General features: G+C 42.6%; 1 protein-coding gene across 1 annotated transcript; it reads left to right on the plus strand.

The window, feature by feature from the left end:
* Positions 1 to 6,476: 6,476 nt before the first annotated feature.
* On the plus strand, positions 6,477 to 8,239 carry CUNH10orf120 (chromosome unknown C10orf120 homolog). Its single transcript, XM_017497906.2, has 3 exons — positions 6,477 to 6,677; positions 6,879 to 6,954; positions 7,466 to 8,239. Exons 1-3 carry the CDS (start codon positions 6,562 to 6,564, stop codon positions 8,153 to 8,155), a joined length of 882 nt encoding a protein of 293 aa, XP_017353395.2. The 5' UTR covers positions 6,477 to 6,561; the 3' UTR covers positions 8,156 to 8,239.
* The last annotated feature ends 14,132 nt before the right edge of the window (positions 8,240 to 22,371 follow it).

A 22,371-nucleotide genomic window follows, 5' to 3' on the forward strand; every position in this document is an offset into this window, starting at 1 on the left:
CTACCTATTGGATACTATACTTATTACCTGGGCAATAAAATGATCTATACACCAAACCCCTGTGACACATAATTCACCCATATAACAAACCTACATGCACCCCCTGAATCTGAAATAAAAGTTGGAAGGAAAAAAAATGACATAGGCATTAATGTTAAAAGGAAAAAGAGACAGTAAGCTGGCAAGTGGCAAGAGGCACCCCTCTCCTCACAGCCCAACCAGAAATAGGATTACCTGATAATATATAGGATGCCCAATTACATTTGAATCTTCAATAAAAATGAATCATTCTTTATATGAAGTAAATGGGACATATCTGAAATTCTAATTTAACAAATGCCCTGTATTTTTATTTGCTACATTTATCAACTTCATTTAGAGAGCCAGTTGTTAACGTTTACCAGCACACCAGTGACTCCATACCCATGCTGCTGACCACCATACTCTAGTATCTCTTTATTAGGATCATGGCATCAAAACCCATCAGGAAAGTCAACTAACACCTGAGGGTTTTATTTGGTGACCTCAACTGACCATATTTCTAAAGAGAAAATTCAGGCATCTAGAGACATATTTTTGGGAGCCTGTTGGTCCTCAAAATGTGCATCTATTGGCCTTACCGTGAAGATGAATGCCTACCATATTACCTCTCCAAATCCAAGAACCCAATCCCTCCTGTACTTCAGAAAAGAATTCCTCATGCCCTTCGGTGGATTTTAATAGCAACAGAGGCAACCACAGGGGGATTCCCAAGGTCTCCTTTCAGAAAGAGAATGTGGTGTTGGACAATAGTCTCAATTTAATCCACCAAGGGAGGGCTAGAGAAAATCCCCCCTCATGAGCCCTGATGTCTGTTTATCATCTGCTTGTCCTCCAGAGGGACAGAGTCCATCTCTGAGGGAAGGTGCTTGTTGGTAGGGCCTGCAAAGAACCCAGCTGAAACTCTGGTGGAGGGAAATAACAGACTCATTCGGGCAGGAATGGCAACATTGTTGATGAGAATCTGATGTTTGATGAAAATCACCCTTGCAGGGTTTTGGTTTCCCCAGTAAATAATCTGCTCCCCTAAGAGAGATAGAAGAAGCAAAGATCGAGCTTGTGACACCTTGGTGTGGCTGAAGCCTCTCCCAGAGGCCTAAATGAGAATTGGCCTTTCCTGCTCCTGGGTCTTACTCTTCTGGGTGGACCTCCCAAAGAGGCTCCTCAAAGAAGCACAGCCAGCCCTATGCCTAGGTAATGGTTTGGAACAAGCCTGCCTGAGCCAGTGTCTCCTCAACCCTTATGCCGAAAGGAAGGAGACTGAAGAAGCTGAGCATCAAAGGACTCTTTTATGCCAAGATGGGAGGAGGCTAAGCTTGGAATCCGGGATGTCTAAGGCACGTTGCTGTGGAACATGTAGAATTCTGTCCACAGGTGCTCTACATAGGCTGTGCATCATCTGAGCCCTCACAGGAAGCAGCTGAGGGCATTTCCCAGGCCAGCTTCCTTTCACACTTTCCCATGCCTGCCACTCATATGGGAACTGGTTGAGATGCAGCTTGTGACTCAGTAGTTCTGGGTGAGGCCTGAGAGTCTGTATGTTTTGGGTGATGCTGCTGCTGCCACCGCTGGTCCAGGGACAAGCTTTGAGAAGCACCTCTTATGGAGTGACCCACACAGAGAGTCACAACTTTGTTTATCTTGAGAACTGTTTAGAGGTGCAGGTCCTAGCCCAGTCCTGCAGAATCAGACTCTGCATTTCCACAAGATCTCCAGGAGATTTACATGCATGTTAACGTTTGAGAAACACTGACCTAGAAGACACTTCCCAGAAATGGGGGGAGGGGACCATCAGTGCCCTAAGCCAATGATTTTGTAGTGGAGACTATGATTTTAAAGAGCACAGTTCTTCATATAAGGTCTGGATCTCATGCAATGTTAAGAAGCAGCACCATTCCCATAAATTAGGGTGGCTATCTGCATAGACTCAGCCTCAGAGACGGGGAGATGGCATGTGGGTCTTTGGAGAGCCAGCCTTTGCAAGATCCACCAGAGGGCGCCAGAGCCCAGGGATGGCTGCTGGGGCAGCTGCGAGAGGGTGGGGAGTCCCAGGTTTTTGTGTATGAATTGTTCACACACCCTCACACATTTTGGTAGCCATTATAAAATTAAGTTGCAAAATATACTAAAATGAAAATCAGGTGGAAAAATAAAGTTTATAAAATGAGGATAAGAAGTTAACAAAGTTCAAAAGAAAAAATATCAAAGGTTTCAGAGTGACAGAAGAGAATATCACTGAGTGTGTGTATGTGTCTCTGTGTATGTAGGTGTCTGTGTGTATATGTGTGTGTATGTGTGTGTGTTTATGTGTGTATGTGTATTTACGTGTGTATGCATGTATGTCTGTGTGTATATATGTATGTGTCTATGAGTGTCTGTGTGTGTATGTTTGTATGTGTGTAAGTGTATCTGTGTGTGTGTATAATACTGTATGTGAAATTATCACTCCTTCTTAAGGTAGGAGATGACTTTTTAAATAAGTCATGAAAGCACTAACCGTAAAAGGAAAGCTTGATAAATTAGAGTGCAGCTAGTATAAAAATAAGGTCTTCCATTCATCAAAAGACACCTTAAAGAAAGTAATATGGTGAATTGTAGAGTAGGAGTGGATATTTGCAACACATTTAACTGACAAAGGGCCTATATCAAGAACATATAAAGAAATCTCACATATCAGTAAGAAAAGAAAAACTAGAAAACAGTGAGCAAAAGACTTGAATAGACATTTCACAAAGGGTAATTTCAATGGCCAATAGCAAAAGTGTTCAATTTCATTTGTAACCAGAAAAATGTAAATGAAAACCACCCAAGATAACACAAACCATCTACCTGCATTGGCAAGAGGAGAATCAACAGGGATTCTCATACACTACTGGTGGGAATGTGAATTGGTAGAGAAAAGTATGCACATAACCCCAAGGAAACATATTCAAGAACTCTCCCAAATCAGAAACCACCTAAATGTAAGCAACAGATGACTGATAAATAAATCACAGCATAATCATGCTAAATGATAATAAAAAGGAATATACAAGCATATCAATAAGAGAACTATAACAACTTTTTTTCATAAGAAGGGGCACAAAGCAGACACAAATGAATACATACCATGTGAATCTGTTAATATAAAGTCCAATAACGGGCAAAACTATGTATAGAAACTAAAAGCCTGATATTTAAAAACTATAATACATTTAAGCAAATCATTAAAAACCTATGAAATATAAGTAGATATAATAGTTAATTTTATGTGTCAACTTGATTAGGCCATGGTGTCCAGGTATTTGATATGATCTATTATTCCGAATGTTTCTGGGACAATATTTTTGGATGAGATTAACATTTAAATCGGTGGAGTTTGAATGAAGCAAATTGTCTTGCATTATGTGGATGAGCTTCATGAAGGCCTGAATTGAATGATAGACTGACCTCTCCTGAACGAGAAGAAATTCTGCCATCAGATGGCCTTTGGACTTGAACTGCAACATTGACTCTTTCCTGGCCCTCTGGCCTGCCAGCCTATGATAAAGATTTTGGACTTGCTAGCCTCTATAATTATGTGAGACAATTCCATAAAATAAATAATAAATAGTAAATCTCTCTCTTTCATATGTGAGACTAGGATTTGTATACATACATATATGTGTATATATTTGTATATATGTGTGTGTGTATATGTATACACACACACACACACAAAGTGTATTGCCCATTTTCTGAAGAACCCTGATACAATAGGTAAAAGTGTTTACAAATATTAAGAATAAATGAAATATATATAAAAGATAAAGGCTACAAGACAAAGAAATAAAGTAAACATGCAGTAAAAGATAAAAGACAGATGTGAAAGGCAGTTCAAGAGGAGAATTTGAAAATGAACCAGGAGATGAGACTGATGCCTGTGAACAAAAGTCAGGACAAAACCAGGTAAAAGTTAAGAAAAAGACATAATGTAAAAGTAATTGGTGGAAAATATCTTTACAAGAAAACAAAAGCAAAAAGCCTGGGAATGAAACTGAGAGAAAGACAAGGAAGAAGGAAGTGAGCTAAAAGCAGAAGTTTGTGGAACCAGGTGTGAGAAAACCGGACTTGCTTACAACATAGAGCCTCGTTGCCATAGTAACCCCCTCCCAGGTGTGACCTTTCTCACCCTCCTCTTCTCTGAAGTCTGGAGGAGCTGGACCCTGACAACAGCACTTTTTCCTGCCTGTGCCTGCTGTGGCAGGGCCATAGCTTTTCCTTCTAAATACCTGGAGTTGACCAGGCTGCTGATGCATCACCAGTCCTGGAACATCCCTACAAGCCCATAGCCTGAAGTAACCTCAGTGTCACTGCGTATTTCCTTCCCGTCTTTTTTTTCCCCCTCTTGTATATTTGTATTTTTACAGCATCCAAATTATACCCTATATAAGTTTTACAGTCTGCCTTTTTATGCATCCCATTATGTCATATTATTGGAAATTTTTTTAAAACTCAATTTTTTAATGATTATACTTATGTTCTGCAGTATATATGCAGAACGTGTGGGTTACATAGGTATACACGTGCCATGGTGGTTTGCTGCATCCATCACCCTGTCATCTACATTAGGCATTTCTCCTAACGCTATCCCTCCCCTAGCCTCCCACCCCCTGACAGGCCCTGGGTGTGTAATGTTCCTCCCTGTGTCCGTATGTTCTCATTGTTCAACATCCACTTATGTGTGAGAACATGCAGTGTTTGGATTTCGGTTCCTGTGAAAGACTCAATTTTTAATGGGTACATGATATTCCATCAATTAGAGTCCAACGATCCCATTGATTGTTCCACATATATTTGTTGAATGCATATGATGTGCCAGGTATTATATGGCTTGTTCACAGTCACTATTAGCGGCTGAGTGTGGGACACATGGGAAAGCCAGTGAATTCACTGGAGAAGGCATTTTCTTCACTGCTCAGAGGCCCTCTGCTGATGTATCCAGGCTTACAGACGGTCCAGGTAACTGAATTTTCCTGTGTCAACTGGAACAACTAACTGTAGTTAGTGCCTACATGGATCTGAGCACTGGCCCAACTCTAAATATCTACTGTGGATTTCTGGTAAGGCAGAGGAGCTTTAGGACCCGTATTTGTCAGAGACAACATGGCAATCTTTTCCCATGAGCTGCTTCTTTGTTTTAAATTTATTTTTTCAAATATGTAATACATTCATGTGGTTATACATTCAAGACAATATAACTATGTAAACCATGAAACGGCTCATTCCCACCACTGCTTCATCTGTTGAATACCTACTGTTTTATTAGTATTTGTGTTATTCTAAAATTGCTTTATGCAAATACAAATATATATGTGCTTATTTTTTCCCTCCCCAATACAAAAAGGTAGTGTAGAATTTAAATATGTTTGCCTCTTACTTTTTGCATTTGATTATGTTTCTTGGAGTTATTTCCATATAAGATCTTTCTTCCTTGATCTTTTTCACTCCTATAGTCCTATACTCCTGTGTTACTCCATTGTATGACTAACCAGAATTCTCTGAACAATTCCTGATTAATGAATATTTGAGTTTGCCATGAGGTTTGTCACCTCAAACAAGGTTGCATTGACCAACCTTGTGCATAATTTATTTTGTACACATAACTGGGTGAAATGCACTTATATTTTTGACACATATTGCCAACTTACCTACCATAGGGTTTTGGCAATATCCGTTCGCATCAGTGCCATTCTTGACCAAACCTTTGACCAGGGACTCAGGACAATTGTTTACTGAGTTAGCAAACTGAGCAACCTGCCCTACACCATTCCTGAAGAATAAGATGCTGTTGGTACCTTTTTTCAATAGAGGGAGAGACAGACTTACCAAGAAATCTGACTTACCAAGCAAGTCGATACATGAGAAAGCACCATAGCATGATGCTTTCAGTGCTATGAGAACATGGACAAAGGGTCATCTATTCTGCAAGGAGACACTCAGAGGAGGCAACAATTAAGCTGAGTCTTGAGAGACAAGCAAGTTGCCAAGGACAAGAGAGGTATCCAACACATGAGGGGACTATGAACAACAGCTTAGATGCTTGTTTTGAGAATGATGGATAGTGTGGTGTTGATCAAGCATGAGGAGCTAAGGCTGAAGAGACAAGTGAAAACCAGAGAGAGACTTTAGTTGAGTGAGTCTTCCTCTTGTGAAAACTGATCAGTCTTGTGGGTTTGTCAATGGCAGTGACATGGTCAGATTGCCTCCCAGCCACATTCTCTATCCATTTTCCTCTGGACTCAGCACACCAGGAGCCTGGTAGTGTGTGTCCATTTCACCCCAGGGGATCATTTGATGTCTTGAACTCGGACCTCACAATAGCACCCAAGTAAGCCGGTTATGATGCAAGAAATATTTGTGACTGACCCTCAGGCCCCCATCACTTTGTCTTAGAAATAAACTCCAGACATGAACATCCCCTTCCTAGCCTATTGCCAGAGTTCAATCAGAGAATGGGAGAATTACTGTCAGAATATTGGAAAACAGAAGGCTAGTGATGCAATGGCCCAAGAAAGGAAGAACAAAAAGCCAGTCAGAGTATTTAATACCAGCTATTCCTTTCAGGATCAAGCCCCAATGTGTTGCCAAGAGAATATGAGTTCTGCTTCACCGTTGGGGTAAGTGTGACTTGTGCTTTAATCTGTCCATGTCAGAAAGAAGCCAAGTGGAGGAGCCCACCCAGTGGCTACAGAAACCCCTGCTCATTGCAGCCTCAGCCTGGCTAGTGTAGCATAACCCTTTGTGAGTCTTCCCACTCCAGGAGGGAAAAGTAGGAAGAACCCCTTAGAATTCTGATACTCCTGCTTCTGTTCTTCCAGGACATGGAGCAAATTCTATGGATCAGACCCACGGATTGCCCTCGGGAAATACTCTCCCTTGGAAAAAGAGATCCTAGTAAGTGTCCCGCAGTTTTCACACAGAGGCCTCACTGAAGCCAGCCAGTTTAGCTAGGGAGAGCCAAAGGTTCAGAAACCACCAGTAACAGAGATGCCTCTCAAACAGTGAACTCACATTGGCTGAGTGTGCTAGTGGCTTCCACGCTTGCACAGCAAAATACCCTTATTGACAAGTCCCAATTAGAAAGGTAAGTAATAACAAATTATGAAAACAGTTATCTATTCAGCTCCTACCTTGCACTGGTCACTTTCATATATGTTGTCTTGTCGAGGCTTCACCATGACTCTGTAAAGTCAATAACATTATTCTGAATTCATTGTAGGTCAGAGAAGAGTCAGGATTTTTACCCAGGCTTATCTGACTCCAAAGGTTCATCCTGTTTTCCACTACACGGGGGCTCAAACACTTTCTGCAATGGAGGGAGAACCAGCTACTAGTGAATTGTGTCTGTGAGTGCTGCCTGCCCCTGTGCTACTGTGATTTTAACATTTTTTTTTCCCATTGTCAGCGTCTTGGTGGCATTCACACTATAGCAGCAAGAAGGCTTTTGGCTTACAAGCAAGAGGAAGAATGGAGAATGCTCAAGAAACTACAGCTGCAGTCTCCAGACTACAAACGGGCAATGGAGTATCAAAAAGAACATGCCTCTCCTTGTGCTATTTGTGGACCCCTAGAAAAAATATGGACAGCAAAGGTGATTGTGCTGCCAGAGGAGTTTCAAATGCCGCAACGAGAGCAGGTGAACGTCAGTAAGCACGTAGAGAGAATGAGGCTTGCTCGGGCTCTGAGAAATAATCAGCTTTTACCCTACATTGAAAAGTTTAGATGCTCCTCATTTCTGTCTGGAGTGGGACTGGGTCCAATGGCAAAAAATAAGGCCAGACAAGAGGACAACCATGACAGCCATAATTGTGACGATGCCAATCAAGCTGAGAAAGAGGAAGCAGAGGGCAAAAACACAAAAAGAGGAGAAATAAAAATGAATGTAGTTTTCAAGTCAGAAGAACCAAAAAAACGTTTAACATACCATGCAAATGATCGCAAATCCTTCCTCCCTGCAAAGAAACCGGAACGGTCCATCACAGGCCTAACAAACCGAAATCTTTTCTGCATATCAGAATTCCCCGGTGACTTAATGCTAATAAATCAGGATTTTATATCACGGAGAGTCCACTTCAGTGATGTGACCAAGACCTAAAGCCCGGAAGAAGAGAGGATCTGGAAACAGCGCATGCGTAAAGCAACTCCTTGTCATTATTAAAGTTTTATTTATTGCCCAGGGTAACCACGTGTGCTGGTCCTTATTATTCCTGCCAGCTGTGCCCCAGGCTCCTTCCCAACCCATCCTATTTTGTGACTCTGGCTTCCCCAGCCCAGTTTCCAGGAGGGCCTCAGGGTAAGTCCTACCTGCTGAGGCTCCTGACCTCAGGCGACTCTTGGCTGTTGCTCCCACCCTCAGCAACAGCCCAGGTCTTCTCCTAACCTACTCCCATTGGGGTGTGTGTCTATTATCTATTTCCGTGAAACAAATCACCCCCAAATTTAGTGGCCTAAAACAACCATCAATTTTGCTTGTAATTTTGTGGGTTAGCAATTTCAGCTGGGCTCAGCTAGACACCTCTCCTGATCTCACCTGAGTTCCTCATGTGTCTGCAGTTAACTGCAGGTAAATTAGTTGGCTCTCCTTCTGGGAACTGGCAACTATGAACTAGGTCAATGGGGGTGACTGGGCCACATGTTTTTCTTCATCCAGTAGGCTAGCCCAGCCTTGTTCACAGGGTCATTGCGGGGCCCAAGAGGATGAGTGGAAGTTTGCAAGGCCTCTTAAGAACAAGGCTCATCACTGGCACACTGTTACTTACTTACCACATTTCTGTTGTCCAAAGCAAGACCTGAGGCCAGCCTAGAGGCAAGGGTGGGTAAGTGAACTTTATCTCTTGATGAGAGGCCACATTGCAAAAGGCATGAAGACAAAGAAGCAGGAATATTTGGAACCATTGCTGCAGCCAGTAGCAGAGTCCCTGGAGCTGGGAGCAGCCTATAGTACAACTGAAGAAAAGAATGGTATGCCCACATGTAAAAGTTGAAGGTCTAGTTCATGCTCTTGACTTCCTTCCCAGGCATATAGCTTCTGCCTTGGAAGGCAGAGCCAGCCTTTTCCAGCCTTATTTCTTTGCCACCCTCCTCTTCGGTGCAACCAGGCAGTCCACACCCTCCCCATCAAGTCAAGTGGAGCCACAGGGCAGGCATGGCTGTAGCATGCACAATTCCTTTGGGCATGTCAGGAGGAGGTACCAAATGTCTCTGAGGTCACTGTTGCTACCTCTATCAAGGGTTTGCCTGTGCCCCAGTGTGGCACATCTAGTAGACAACTAGGGCAGTCAGACTTTATTAAGATGGAGTTCTTGTTTCTTACAAATGCTTGGCCATCAACAAGGAGGATGGCTCAGAGAAGGACTGGCCCTTCCAGGTTTGCTACAAAATATGAAAATGGGTTCTCATGGGAGGAAAGAACTTGAAGCTGGGAGTTTTCTAGCCTCTTCCCTGTACAGTGCCTCCTCTAAACACATACACACACACACACACACACACGTAGACACTGCCATGGGACCTTGCTCATTGTGCAGTTCTTATGACAAGTCTGGTTTTCACCAATGACCCTCAAACCTACTCTGAGCCACACTCACAACCAGCTGCCAGCTCATAGTCATTCTGTCACACTTTCATGGCTAGCACAGACTTCATCAAATTCAAAGCACACATAGCCTGTATAGAACCTGGACATGTCAGTCCAATTTCCTTCCCTCTTTCCCAGTAATCAAGGCAGAAGACAGCTGGCCATTGTCCATTACCTCAGAGAACTGCTCCAAATTGTAGGCTTGCTCATAGGCCATTTTCTTCTTCTTCTTTTTTTTTTTTCAAGACAGAGTCTTGCTCTGTCACCCAGGCTGGAGTGTAATGGCATGACCTTGGCTCACTGCAGTCTCCACCTCCCGGGTTCAAGTGATTCCTCTGCCTTAACCTCCCAAGTAGCTGGGATTATAGGTGCCTGCCACTGTGCCCGGCTTATTTTTGTATTTTTCATAGAGACAGGGTTTCATCATGTTGGCCAGGCTGGTCTCGAACTCCTGACCTCAAGTGATCTACCCGCCTCGGCCTCCCAAAGTGCTAAGATTACAGGCATGAGCCACGGTACCCAGCCCAGCCATTTTCTTGATTCTAAGCTATTCAGTGAAAAACCGCAGTGCCCATTAAACAGTAGGCTATGGGAGTTGGAGGACAAGCAGACCCTGAGCTGCAGAGGGACGTGGGCCCTCAGCCTCCTAAGTCTCTTACAGGTCAGACTTGAGTTCTAGGTGTAAATATGAGGTGAAGCACCTTGGGACATCTAGAAGAAATGAGGAAATTTTTTTCCCAAAAGACAGAAAACTTGTTGCCAAAAGTGGGTCCTTATCCAGACACCAAGAGAGTGTCTTGGATCTCGTGCAGAAAGAAATTCAAGGGAAGCCACAGAGAGCACTGAGAAGAGATAGTTTATTGAAAGCTACTCAGTTGCAGAGCAGGGCATCCTCAGAAAGCAAGCAGAGAAATGCGCCATCTTTGTTTTAATTCTTTCTTATACAAGGATCTTATCTATGTAAAAGCCAAGCTATGACAACGTGAGGGTGGGCTGACAGCGTGACAAAATGTATTACTTTGTTAATTCAAAGAAAGTTATTTTTGGTATTTTAGTGTGTAAGTACATCACAGCATGTCTAGAATCATCTTAAAGCATGTATTATTATGCGATATCAGGACACCCGGACATCTCATTGCAGTAGGAGTTTCTCCTTGCAAGCTTTATTAAGTTGTTTCCTCAGCCGTTAACATTTCATGATCATGGGTCGTGACCGGCAAGGAATGTGCCTTGCTAGTTTTAAGATGGAGTTGATTTTAAAATGGTGTCATCCTGTTTCCCTAACAATCTTACCCTGAGATTGTTAGGAAAACAGCACATTCACCATTTGAGATGCATGATGCACTTACTCACTGCATCTGAAGTGTACAGGGATTCCTCGGTTAATTACACCATGTCCTCAGCAACTCCTCACAGAGTTGGGAAGGCCCTGAACTTGTCCTCAGAAACCCACAGCTGCTCCAGGAAGGGCCAGGTTCCTTTCTAGCTCCTGCTTGCCACTTGATTTTCCACAATCAGCCCTTTCAGAGCCACAGCTCCCTTCCAAGCAGAGGGAATGTCATTAGCAGGAGCCTTCACCCTGTCTCATTTTCCAACACAACTCCATTGGCCACAGCTACAAGTTAAGAGCATTTTGGTTTGTTTTAATTTAAAAATACTTTATTGCTAAAAAAAAAAAAATGCTATCAGTCATCTGAGCCTTCAGGGAGTCATCATCTTTTTGCGGGTAGAAGGTATGGTCTCGATGTTGATGGCTGCTGATGGATCAGGGTGGTAGTCATTAAAGGTTGGGTCACTGTGGCAATGTCTCAAAATAAGACAACAATGAAGCTTCCTGCATCCATTTGATCTTCCTTTCATGAAAGAATTCTCTGTAGTATGTGATGCTGTTTGACAGTTACTTTCAAAATTGTCAATGTGTAAAAATCATAAGCATTCCTATACACCAATAACAGACAGAGAGCCAAATCATGAGTGAACTCCCATTCACAATTGCTACAAAGAGAATAAAATACCTAGGAATACAACTAGCAAGGGATGTGAAGGACCTCTTCAAGGAGAGCTACAAACCACTGCTCAAGGAAATAAGAGAGGACACAAACAGATGAAAAAACATCCCATGCTCCTGGTTAGGAAAAATCAATATCCTGAAAATGGCCATACTGCCCAAAGTAATTTATAGATTCAATTCCCCATCAAGCTACCATTGACTTTCTTCACAGAATTGGAAGAGCATTTTGAAGTATTGTATCTATGACCAAGACAGTGTAGCATTGTTCCCAAATATCAGCGAATTCTGATTAAATAATCAGTATAAACCAAAAAAATGGGTTAACTTTTCAGTTGAGGGAAAGTTAGAAATTGGAGGTGTGTGTGGGGGAGAGGGGGAGGAAAACATTATTTCCAACGTTTATGTAACTTCCTTAATATGTATAAGATAGTGAATGCCAAAGCATCATCTGAAAACTCAAGCCAGTCTGAAAAAACTAAAAATGATTTATCTGGACCCTAAAAATTGCTTAGGATCAGCTACATGATGTGGTACAAAGTTCTCTGAATGAGAAATAAGGAGATCAGTGCTCTCCCTACATCTCTGATCTCAACCAGCTGTGTGGCATGGGTAAGCCACCAGGCACTCTGTGAGTCAACTGATATCTGGATGTCCTGATATTAAACGAGTGCATCGAACTAAATAGTCAGCAAGGCTCAGTTCTATAATTCATTAATTAGCTGTGTTCAATGGAGTTGGGAGTTGACTCAATACTCGCCGACTCCTCACCATCTGCTTAGTGCGGATAGTTAAACCTAAGTATTGTGTTATTAGAAGGCCAGGTGGTGCTGGTGTAGAGATATTTTCACTGACCCAAATTCTTTGAGATGCAGAAGTCACCTCCGAGAACAAATTCAACCTTTGGAAAGAGCAGAGGTCAACAAATGCCAAGATATTGCCCTACTGGCTGTTGTCAATAGCCAACTTGTTGATAAGTGTGATATTAATAGCAATAAACATGAATTACCTGGAGCCATCCAGAATATACCCACAGTTTACCATCCCGTCTTTTAGGAAGTCTACGTGAAAATAAGTGTAGGTTCAGATTTGAATTTTTGAAGGTTTTAGAAAATGCCCTGGGTTAAGTACTTATTTATCTCAACCACCATTTAACTGAACTTCATAAATACATCCAGATGATAATATCTGATAAAGAGATCAGTGACCACAAGGCCCTATGAGAGTTTTAAACTCAGTAGATTATGCTGATGGTGATGACAAATTTAGAAAGTCTTTGATATCAGCACTGGACACAAAAGAGACCTCTGATAAGGAGTTGCTTAATCTGAAATTTCTAACAACCCCTGTTCCCTGAGAATACTGATTAACAAAGAAGTGAAGAACAAGTGATCAATTCCACTTTTTACCAAAAGTTTCTTACTGTGTTATCCAAAAGACGAAAGCAAAAAATAAATAGGCTGGGCATGGTGGCTCACACCTATAATCTCAGCACTCTGGGAGGCTGAAGTGGGTGGAACACTTGAGGCCTGAAGTTTGAGACCAGCCTGATCAACATGGTGAAAACCCGTCTCTGCTAAAAATACAAAAATTATCCAGTATAGTGGCATGCCTGTAATCCCAGCTACTTGGGAGGCAGAGGCAAGAGAATTACTTGAATCCAGGAGGTGAAGGTTGCAGTGAGCCAAGACTGTGCCACTGCACTCCAGCCTGGGCAATAGAGTGAGACCCTGTCTCAAAAAACAAAAAGATAGATAGGTATTTTGGAGGAAAAGAGTCAGATAGTAGATTTTTATATAAGCTGAAAGTAGTCGTTATTGAACAAGTCAGAACTTCTTTGAACTTCTTATACTTTAAATTGGTATTGGTTTTATTTAGAATTGCTTTTGTAAACAGACACCATCATTTTTTCCATTTCTAGAGGCTATACAAGTTTTAATGTGGTCTCATCTCTGACTCACAAGGGCCCTGTGAAATCAGACAGGGCTCATCTGTGATGATGGTATCAGAAGTGGGTGACTCAACTGGGGTTAAATAAGCTAAAGAAGGCCAGATGTGGTGGCTCATGCCTGTCATCCCAGAACTTTAGGGGGCTGAAGCGAATGGATCACTTGAGGTCAAGAGTTCAAGGCTAGCCTGCCCAACTTGGTGAAACCCAGTCTCTATGAAAGAAAGAAAATATAAAGAATTAGTCAGGCGTGGTGGTGCATGTCTGTAATCCCAGTTACTCAGGAGGCTGAGGCAGGATGATAACTTGAACCAAAGAGGCAGAGGTTGCAGTGAACCAAGATCATGCCACTGCCTGGGTGACAGAGCAACGCTCATCTCAAAAACAAAAACAAAAACAAAACACAAAACACAAAACAAAACAGAAAAACAAGCTGCAGGATTCTGGGGTAAAACATCTGGCTAACAATTTGGATGTGACCAGACATTTACCTCCATTTCCTGAAGAGACCCTGCACTCGCTCTATAATCCATCCCTAAACCAATTCCATTGCCCTCTTCAGGGATCCCATAGCAACTGACTCTGCTCCTTCCCTCTCACTGACTGGCTTCCTTCTTCCACATGCCATCTGTCTCATGTATAACCCACTGGATGGCAAGCCATTTTTGTAGCCAGTGCATAAGCCCAATTTAATTATTCTAGTCTCCCTAGTATCTAACATACTGTATGTACTTCAATAAATGATTTCATAATCGTAATGAGTTGCCATTCACATTTCTGAAGAGCTGGCACCCAAATTTATCTTAAGGTAAATTGTTTTTCTTGGGGTAAAATACCTTACAGTTTATTTGGGGCTGGAAGGGGATACTTGAGAAGCCTCCTAGTAACTAAAGAATGGTTAGGCTCTTTGCATGAGGAAATTTGAGGAATTTTGTTTTTCTCTTGAAAAGGAGAGGAAGAAGGAAGGGAGAGGAGAGAGCTGCTAGTGAGATGTACCGCACTGTATGGGGATGAAGGGCCATGTAAAACCCCGTGTATCAGGGAGGCTGTGGGCTTTTGAGACAAGGAGTACCTAACAGCTGTAAGCTGTTTTCTATACAGAGCTCCAGTGATTCCTCCCTAAGACCCTCACCATCAGAGCCCATTAAATTTGTGAGTACATTGTACGAATGAGCTTCAGGGACTGGTGTTTGTGGATTGAGGACAGGGCTGAGTTTCATATCAGGCAGAGAGTTCAGAAGAGAGACAGCATGTGTGGATACAGTGTCCAGCCTCCTGGCAGTTTGCAGAAATCCCAAAGGCTTTGAACCTCAACCAGGGGGAAGTTGAGAAGTTGAGCCTGACTCATCTAGAGGCTAAGAAGTCAGTGAGCTCAAGCTAGATTTGGGATTACAGACTGAATGAATGAATAAGTGAATAAAAGTATAGGTGCTCAGAAATGTAGGCAGTTTAAATATTGGGTTGGCCATACATTATCTCAGTCACCCAGCTACTTGCTCTAGTCAGCTGACCATGAACACAGAACAAGATCACCGTCTGTTATCGTATTATACTCTTTTCAGAGATGGTTCCCTCTGTAGAAGAATTGGTCTCAAGTCCACCTTGCCCTGGTCAGGATGGGTTTCTCACCTGGCTCTTGGAGAGCAACCCCAGTGGCATTGGAATGAGCTACTGTTTGCTCTGCAAATGACCACTTTACACTGAAGATGCACTGCACTCTATTAAGAAACTGGGAGCCTTTAAACTTAAACTTAACCACTCTGGAGTTGATAGAATAGTAATTAAAGTAGTTGGAAAATAAAATTAATATGAATGAGGTGCTTTCTGCTCTGGGGAAGATCTAAATTAAAAGTGTGTCAGTGAGTCAGGGACGGGCACAGTGGTCATGTCTATTTGTAATGCTGTCACTAAAACCTTGACAATGTAAGAGATAGAAGGGAGCACTCAGGACTGCCCGGAGACAATGTAGTTTGGGACTAGATGCCTTGGACTGTAAGGAGAAATAGATCAAGCAAAGGAGAACCTTTTAAGTTCCCTAAATCCAGAGCTGCATGTCAAAGGAGGAAGGATTATTTCTTCTGATGAATTTATGAAGAACATGCTACATACTACACACAAGATATTTATTGGAAAGGAGATCGTGAGGAAGTTGAGTGCCTATTTTTCCTCTTTTATCTCTTTCCTGGATTTTTAGTAAGTGTTTCTTTTTTTAATGCTTTGTCATTTTTAATTTCACTGTCATGGAATCAATTGGCATTCATCAGGCCTCATACAATTTTGTCAACCAGTAATAATTGAATAGATGCATTGCATTCCTGTTGGATTACACAGTGATGTTGCCTCTGAACTTAGAATAAAAGTTTAAAAAATGGTAGGTGGTTTTAATTGAATTTAAAGGCCACGTTGTAGCTTTGTTAGCAAATGGAGATTTTTTTCTATTCACTGCCCACTTACATCTTGGAAATTACTGGGAGCCAGTGAACAGTAATTGCATTAAACATTCACATCGCTTCTCAGCCTTTTGGCTAAGGTCAAATGTAAACATCCACGGGGCAGGGGGTGTAATTAATCCTTATGCTCTTATTACCAAAATGTCTAGGGAGTAACAAGACACAGGATGCCTAGAGGATCTTATCTAATTTGGGAGAAAAAAAATTCTTCAGAGAAGAGTAAAGGAGGAAGCAGAGAAGCCTCAGCGGTCTTTGGAACACTTTCCTGCCTGGATGGGGTTACCCTCTAATACTTTCTGACTCCAGGCCCAAGGATCCCAAATGTGAAGTTATCTTTGAAGATGGAAAGGTGTCTCTGAGTTTTCTGTAGACTTCTGCTTTTCTCAGATCACTACTCTGGTCAAAAACCTTTCATGGTTTCCTATCGTGCTTAGCCACGTATAAACATCTCTGCCTCAATGTCAAAGCCACCTGCAATCCAGTCAGCAAGCATCCTGTCAACAGCTACCATGGACTTGGATGTTGGAGGGGTTATATGAACCCTGGCTATATCATCTGGGACATCGATCTCAGCATCTCTGAGCTTCGAGTTCCTCTCCCACAAATGGAATCAGAACAGTACCTGCCTAATGGGGCTCCTGGACATATTAAATGTGAAGTATTGGATAGTAATTCTCAACCAGGGACGATTTTTTCCCTCGGAGGGTATTTGTCATTGTCTGGAGATATTTTTAGTTGTCGCAACTGGCATCTAGTGGAGGCTAGGGATGCTGCTAAACATCCTGCAATGTACAGGACAGCCCCACGTCAAAGAATGACCTGGCCAAAATGCCAATAGTGCTGTGATTGACAAACCCTGATGTAAAATGAGGCCCAGAACATGCTAACAGCTCAATATTAGCATTGATATAGATAGATATCTGTATATCTCTGTGTGTGTATGTATAGTTGAAGAATAAGACAAATAGTCATAAATGATGGAAATAGGAGACTGACCTATCCAATCTTATCTCCCTCTGTGCCATAAATCTCCAGTCTCAGCAAACAAGCCTTCAGCATGTTTTGAAATAGACTGCTGAAACGTCACCAAGAGTCTGGATGTGGCGGCAACAGACTGGGGTGGAAATAGCTGTTTCATTATGGGGTGAGCTGTGGGATCTCAGCCAAGTTCCTAGACAGTGCTCAGCTTCATGTTCCCCATCTGTGAGTAGGGGCGATAATAATATCTACTTCATAGGGAGTTGGAGGATTAAATGAGATAATTCATGGGAAAGATTAAGAACAGCTAATTGAGCATGAGGCTTAGTGAGTACTTCATAGTTGCTTCACGTTAGCTAAGAGTTTGTAATACCTGAATCTCTATTATTATCATTGGCTTCAAGCTGCCTCACTTCCTGCTTATACCACAGGCTCAGGCCAAGGCTACACCCAGGAAACCATTTCTCTCCATCTACACAGCCACCCCTTGGTCGAAACTACCACCATCTTTCACCTGGACTAATGCAGGAGGCTCCTCGAAGGACCCTTTCATAATTCATAATCCACCCAGCAGCCAGTATGATATTTTAAAAACACATCATGTTACTTCCTTGTTTAAAACTGTTATGTATTGAATTGTGTCCCCCTCCCTGCAAAAGATATGTTGGAGTTCTAACCCCAGTACCTTTAAATGTGACCTTATGTGGAAATAGGATTTCTACAGAGGTAGTTAAGCTAAAACAAGATTGAGAGGATGGGGCGTAATCCAATATAACTGCTGTGCTTATAACAAGGGGGAATTTGGACACAGACACTTGCAGGGGGAAGAGGATATGAAGAAACGTGGGGATGAGATGGCATCTACAAGTCAAGGAACACCAGAGGCTACCAGAAGGTGGGAGAACCACCCTGAAACACATTCTTTTCTAGCGCTGTCAGAGGAAGTGTGACCCTGTTGACAGCTTGCTGTTGGACTTCTAGCCTCTGGAATTGCGAGAAAAGTTTCTGTTGTTCTAAACCATCCAGCGGGTGGTGCCCTGTTACAGCAGGAAACAAATGTCAAACCCTTCCATGCTTCCTTTTACAGTTAAACAGGATTCAGGATCCTAACTGTGACCTGAGAAACCTCCCCTGGTCTGGCCCCTGGTCCCTTCTCTGCTCTCACCGCCTCCCTTTCCTCTACCTTCACTCACTCCAGCCCCACTGAGCCTCTTTGAGTTCCCAAAATAAAGGCAGCTTGCTCTTGCTAAAGATCCTCTGCACTTGCAGGAATGCTCTTTCTGCAGATAGCTGGCTCCACATTTTGGCTGGAATGTTACCTCTCCAGAGACAAAGGTCATTAAATGCTTAATATTGCTGGGCTTCGTCAGCACGACAGGACTAATGGTCTTTGCTGAGCTTCCCTCACCCACAGATGGTTGCTAAGGTCAACAACATGTCCCCAAAAAGCAGAATATTTGATGGGCAAAGACAGTTTCCTCATTCCTCTGCTGGATTCACTTTTCTACTGGCCATGCTCAGTTTGTCATCACTTTCCCTTCTTTATTTCTTCTCTTTAACCACTCATTTCCTACTGCATACCTAAAGTATTCAGTAAATATAAGACAAACTCAAGCTCAAGAGCAATACGGTTAAAAAAAAAAAAAAGTTGGCCAGGCAGACATGACAGGTGACACTATAGTTACTTTCTGCAATGACTGCTTTTGGGAGCTCCACCAACCCCCCTCTGAAACCTGAGCCCAGTGCTGCCTGAATGGGCACCCTCACAATTGTGCTGAGTCTGCCCTGCTGGTGATTGGCCATCCAACCAGAGGTGGCTGCTCAGCCTAGTTCACACAAATCAGTCTCTCCCTGGAAGTTTCCAGATAGAAATCACAGGTGCAAGTGAATCTTTGCTGTCACTTTGAACTATGAACAGTGACATGGCTTGAATCTGCGTCCCCTCACAAAATTTCACATTGAATTGTACCCCCCAATTTCCCAGTGTTGGAGGTGGGGCCTGGTGGGGAGTGATTGGATTATGGGAAGGATTTCTTATGAACAGTTTAGCACCATCCCCTTGGTGCTGTTCTCATGACAGTGAGTGATTTCTCTCGACATCTGGTCATTTAAAGGTGTATGGCACCCCCAGCCCCCACCTCTCTCTTGCTCCTGCTGTGGCCATGTGAAGTATCTGCTCCCTCTTTGCCTTCTGTCATAATTGGAAGCTTCCTGAGGCCTCTCTGGAAGCCCAGCAGATGCCAGCGCCATGCTTCCTGTAAGCCTGTGAAGCTGTGAGCCAGTTAATCCTCTTTCCTCTGTAAGTTATTTCTTTATAGCAATGCAAGAATTGACTAATACAAACAGATACACTTGGGAGCTGAGCTGTAAGGCAGCCATCCTCCACAACATGAACAGAGAAGAGGATGTTGTCAGACTAGAGGGGAAGAAAAAAAACATAAAGGTCAGGAGAGGTGGCATCAGAAAGAGAGGTGAGGGCAGCTTCCCAAATTGCTTCCCTGTCTCCACTGCCCCTTCAGGTCTGAGAGCAACTCCTGAATCCTTCAATAAATTTCCTCATTTTTTGTTCAATATACCCAAATTGTATTTCTGTTACTTGCAACCAAAAGGACATTCATTAGAGTAATAGCAAGTGATTCTTCTCAGCATTCAGTCAACCTGGAAGAAGGGGGTAAATGGATGTAGACAAATAGATATATTAATATATTGGTTTATATAGAAATAAAGATATAGGAATAAATGTTGGTTGTGCTTCTTGCCAGTGTAATTATCCTTTTTTTTGGAAAAGCCTGGTAAGAAGTACTGAATCAGATTGGCTGACCAATCAGTTGGGTCCCTAACTGATATAGTATGGATGTGTATTCCCTCTAAATCTCACATTGAAATGTAATCCCCAATGTTGAAGGTGGAGCCTGCTGGGAGGCGATTGGATCATGGGGGTGGATTTCTCCTGAATGCCTTAGTACCATCTCCTTGGTGCTGTCTTTGCAAAAGTGAGCGAGTTTTAGAGAGATGTGGTTGTTTAAAAGTGTGTGTGCGCCACCTCTTCCCCAACTCTCTCTCTCTCACTCCTGCTTTGCCTTCCGCCATGATTGGAAGCCTCCAAGGCCTCCCCAGAAGCAGATGCTGCTATGCTTCCTGTATAGCCTGAAGACCCATAAGCCAATTAAACCTCTTTTCTTATAAATTACCCAGTGCAAGCATGGTCTAACACACTAACCCAGTTATAGTATAGTAATAGCCATTAAGTTAGTTCACTAAAGCACTGAACTTCCATCTCGTTGGGAGAGAATGTCTTCCCAGAGGGACAACAGATATTTTTCAGTAGAAAACCATTCCAGGAGGCTTCAAAGATGTCAAGTAAACCAAAGGGCAATTGGAGAAGGGCACCAGTCTGTGAGGAGTGAAAAGGTTAGATACCACCTCAAACATCCAAGATAGCATTTGAAGTCAACATTCCACTCAATGCAAAGTGCATTTAACTGATTCTCATCTCGATAAATATTACAGAAAATTTCATTTATACATAGCAGGAACTTAAGCATCATTTATAGGCCAACTACTATCATGAGCAAGGCAGAACTACTGGTTTAATGGAGAGTTGGCTATACATATGGTCATGCACATTTGAGCTCTGACGGGAGAGATTTCTATTCCTTAATCTCTACATCTCACAGAAAAACCCAGCTGGGTGTATTCATAGAGGTACCAACGCCTGTTCAAAATGTTGTATGACAGCTGAAAACAACATAAGTAACTGGAGTGTGATGATCACACAAACAAGGTGGGCTTTTGTTTTGCTCCAGTCAGAGGCTTTTAAGGGACCCAGCCCCATGTGTAGTATAATGTGTTTTTGACCAGTGGGAAATAGCAGAACTTTAACACCATCACCATAACATACTGCATCACCACATTGGCAGAATGGTGATCAGAAACCTGACACCTTCTCAATTGTCTGTCCCTGTAGGTCTTTTCCTGGTGCAAGGGAGAGAAATAACAAATAGGCAGTTCTCCTGCCTCAAGAGAAACCTCAGCCAATTAAGAATCCAGCTTATTTTAAAGACGAGTCAGAAGGAGCTCTATGATCATGCTCAGTGATGCCTGGGCCCCCAAATGGTGATAGGAAGATTGTCAAATAATAGACCAAATCCCAACATAGCTTTAAAAAGATTGATATGGTTTGGCTGTGTCCCCACCCAAATCGTTTCTTGAATTGTTTCTCCCACAACTCCCATGTGTTGTGGGAGGGACCCAGTGGGAAGTAATTGGATCATGGGGGTGAGTCTTTCTCATGCTGTTCTCATGATAGTGAATAAGTCTCACAAGATCTGATGATTTATAAATGGGAGTTTCCCTGCACAAGCTCTCTTTTTGCCTGCCACCATCCACATATGACATGACTTGCTCCTCCTTGCCTTCTGCCATGATTGTGGCTGCTCCCCAGCTATGTGGAACTGTGAGTCCATTAAACTTGTTTCTTTTGTAAATTGCTCAATCTCAGGTATGTCTTTATGAGCAGCATGAAAACAGACTAATACTAAGACTTGATTCAAAATGCTTATAGCATTACTGAGAATGCTCCAACCAGAGGATTGGCAAGGATCTCCGAGGTCAGAGAGAAAGGAGTTTGGTTTCTAGGGAGGAAGACAGAAGCTGGAAAAACTGAGAGTGGCAGATGGGATGAGCAGGTAGTGTGATCAGTTAACCAGGAATGTGTGTCTGGTGGTTAGCTCATTTCAGAAGGGTCTTTGGGAGGATTATTCTGCTTTGCAGCGCTTATTTTGAGGGATGAATAAAAGGTGGGGAAGCTGTGGCAGGGAGACCAGCTTAACTAAAGTTTGGTTAGGTCAATTTGGTAAGCATTTCATTTTAATTGATAAGAGAGGAAAACAGTGCAGCTAATCATTGAAGAGAAAAAGTGAGAATTTGGGGTGGCTGTGTCCGGGTTGCCCCAGGAAAATTTAGGATCATCTGAACCTTATCTAAGTTATTTGGGTGAGGGTGGTCTTTCTACTAAGCCATTCTTGGGAACAAAAATGGCAAGGAACTTTCCTTAACCTTACTGTTTTCCAATATCACAGATAAAGAAGATTAGTCTCAGATAAGTTTAAATTGTCACGATAATTGTATCTACCACGGTGGGTGACCTAGGATCAATTGTGTTCTTATTTGTAAAGTGCTCAGCCCATAATTGAGCCCATAATTTCTACCTTTGAAGCACGAGGTAGAGAAACACATTTAGAAGTTCCCTGCACCCTGAGAAAACCTCTTCTCCCTCCAACCAGCACCCTCCATGCTGCAGTTCTCCCCTCTTCCAAATTCAGTGCTCTCATCTCTGACACTGAGGATGTAG

The sequence above is a fragment of the Cebus imitator genome, unplaced genomic scaffold (genome assembly GCF_001604975.1).
Source record: "Cebus imitator isolate Cc_AM_T3 unplaced genomic scaffold, Cebus_imitator-1.0 Scaffold235, whole genome shotgun sequence".
In the NCBI taxonomy this organism is placed as follows: Eukaryota; Metazoa; Chordata; class Mammalia; order Primates; family Cebidae; genus Cebus; species Cebus imitator.

Bases quoted from the DNA above. Each gene is read 5' to 3' on its own strand.
- CUNH10orf120 (XM_017497906.2), top strand. From the start codon at position 6,562: ATGGCCCAAGAAAGGAAGAACAAAAAGCCAGTCAGAGTATTTAATACC. The intron at 6,678-6,878 runs GTAAGTGTGACT...CTGTTCTTCCAG, and splicing joins AGTTCTGCTTCACCGTTGGG to GACATGGAGCAAATTCTATG. The intron at 6,955-7,465 runs GTAAGTGTCCCG...TCCCATTGTCAG, and splicing joins CCTTGGAAAAAGAGATCCTA to CGTCTTGGTGGCATTCACAC.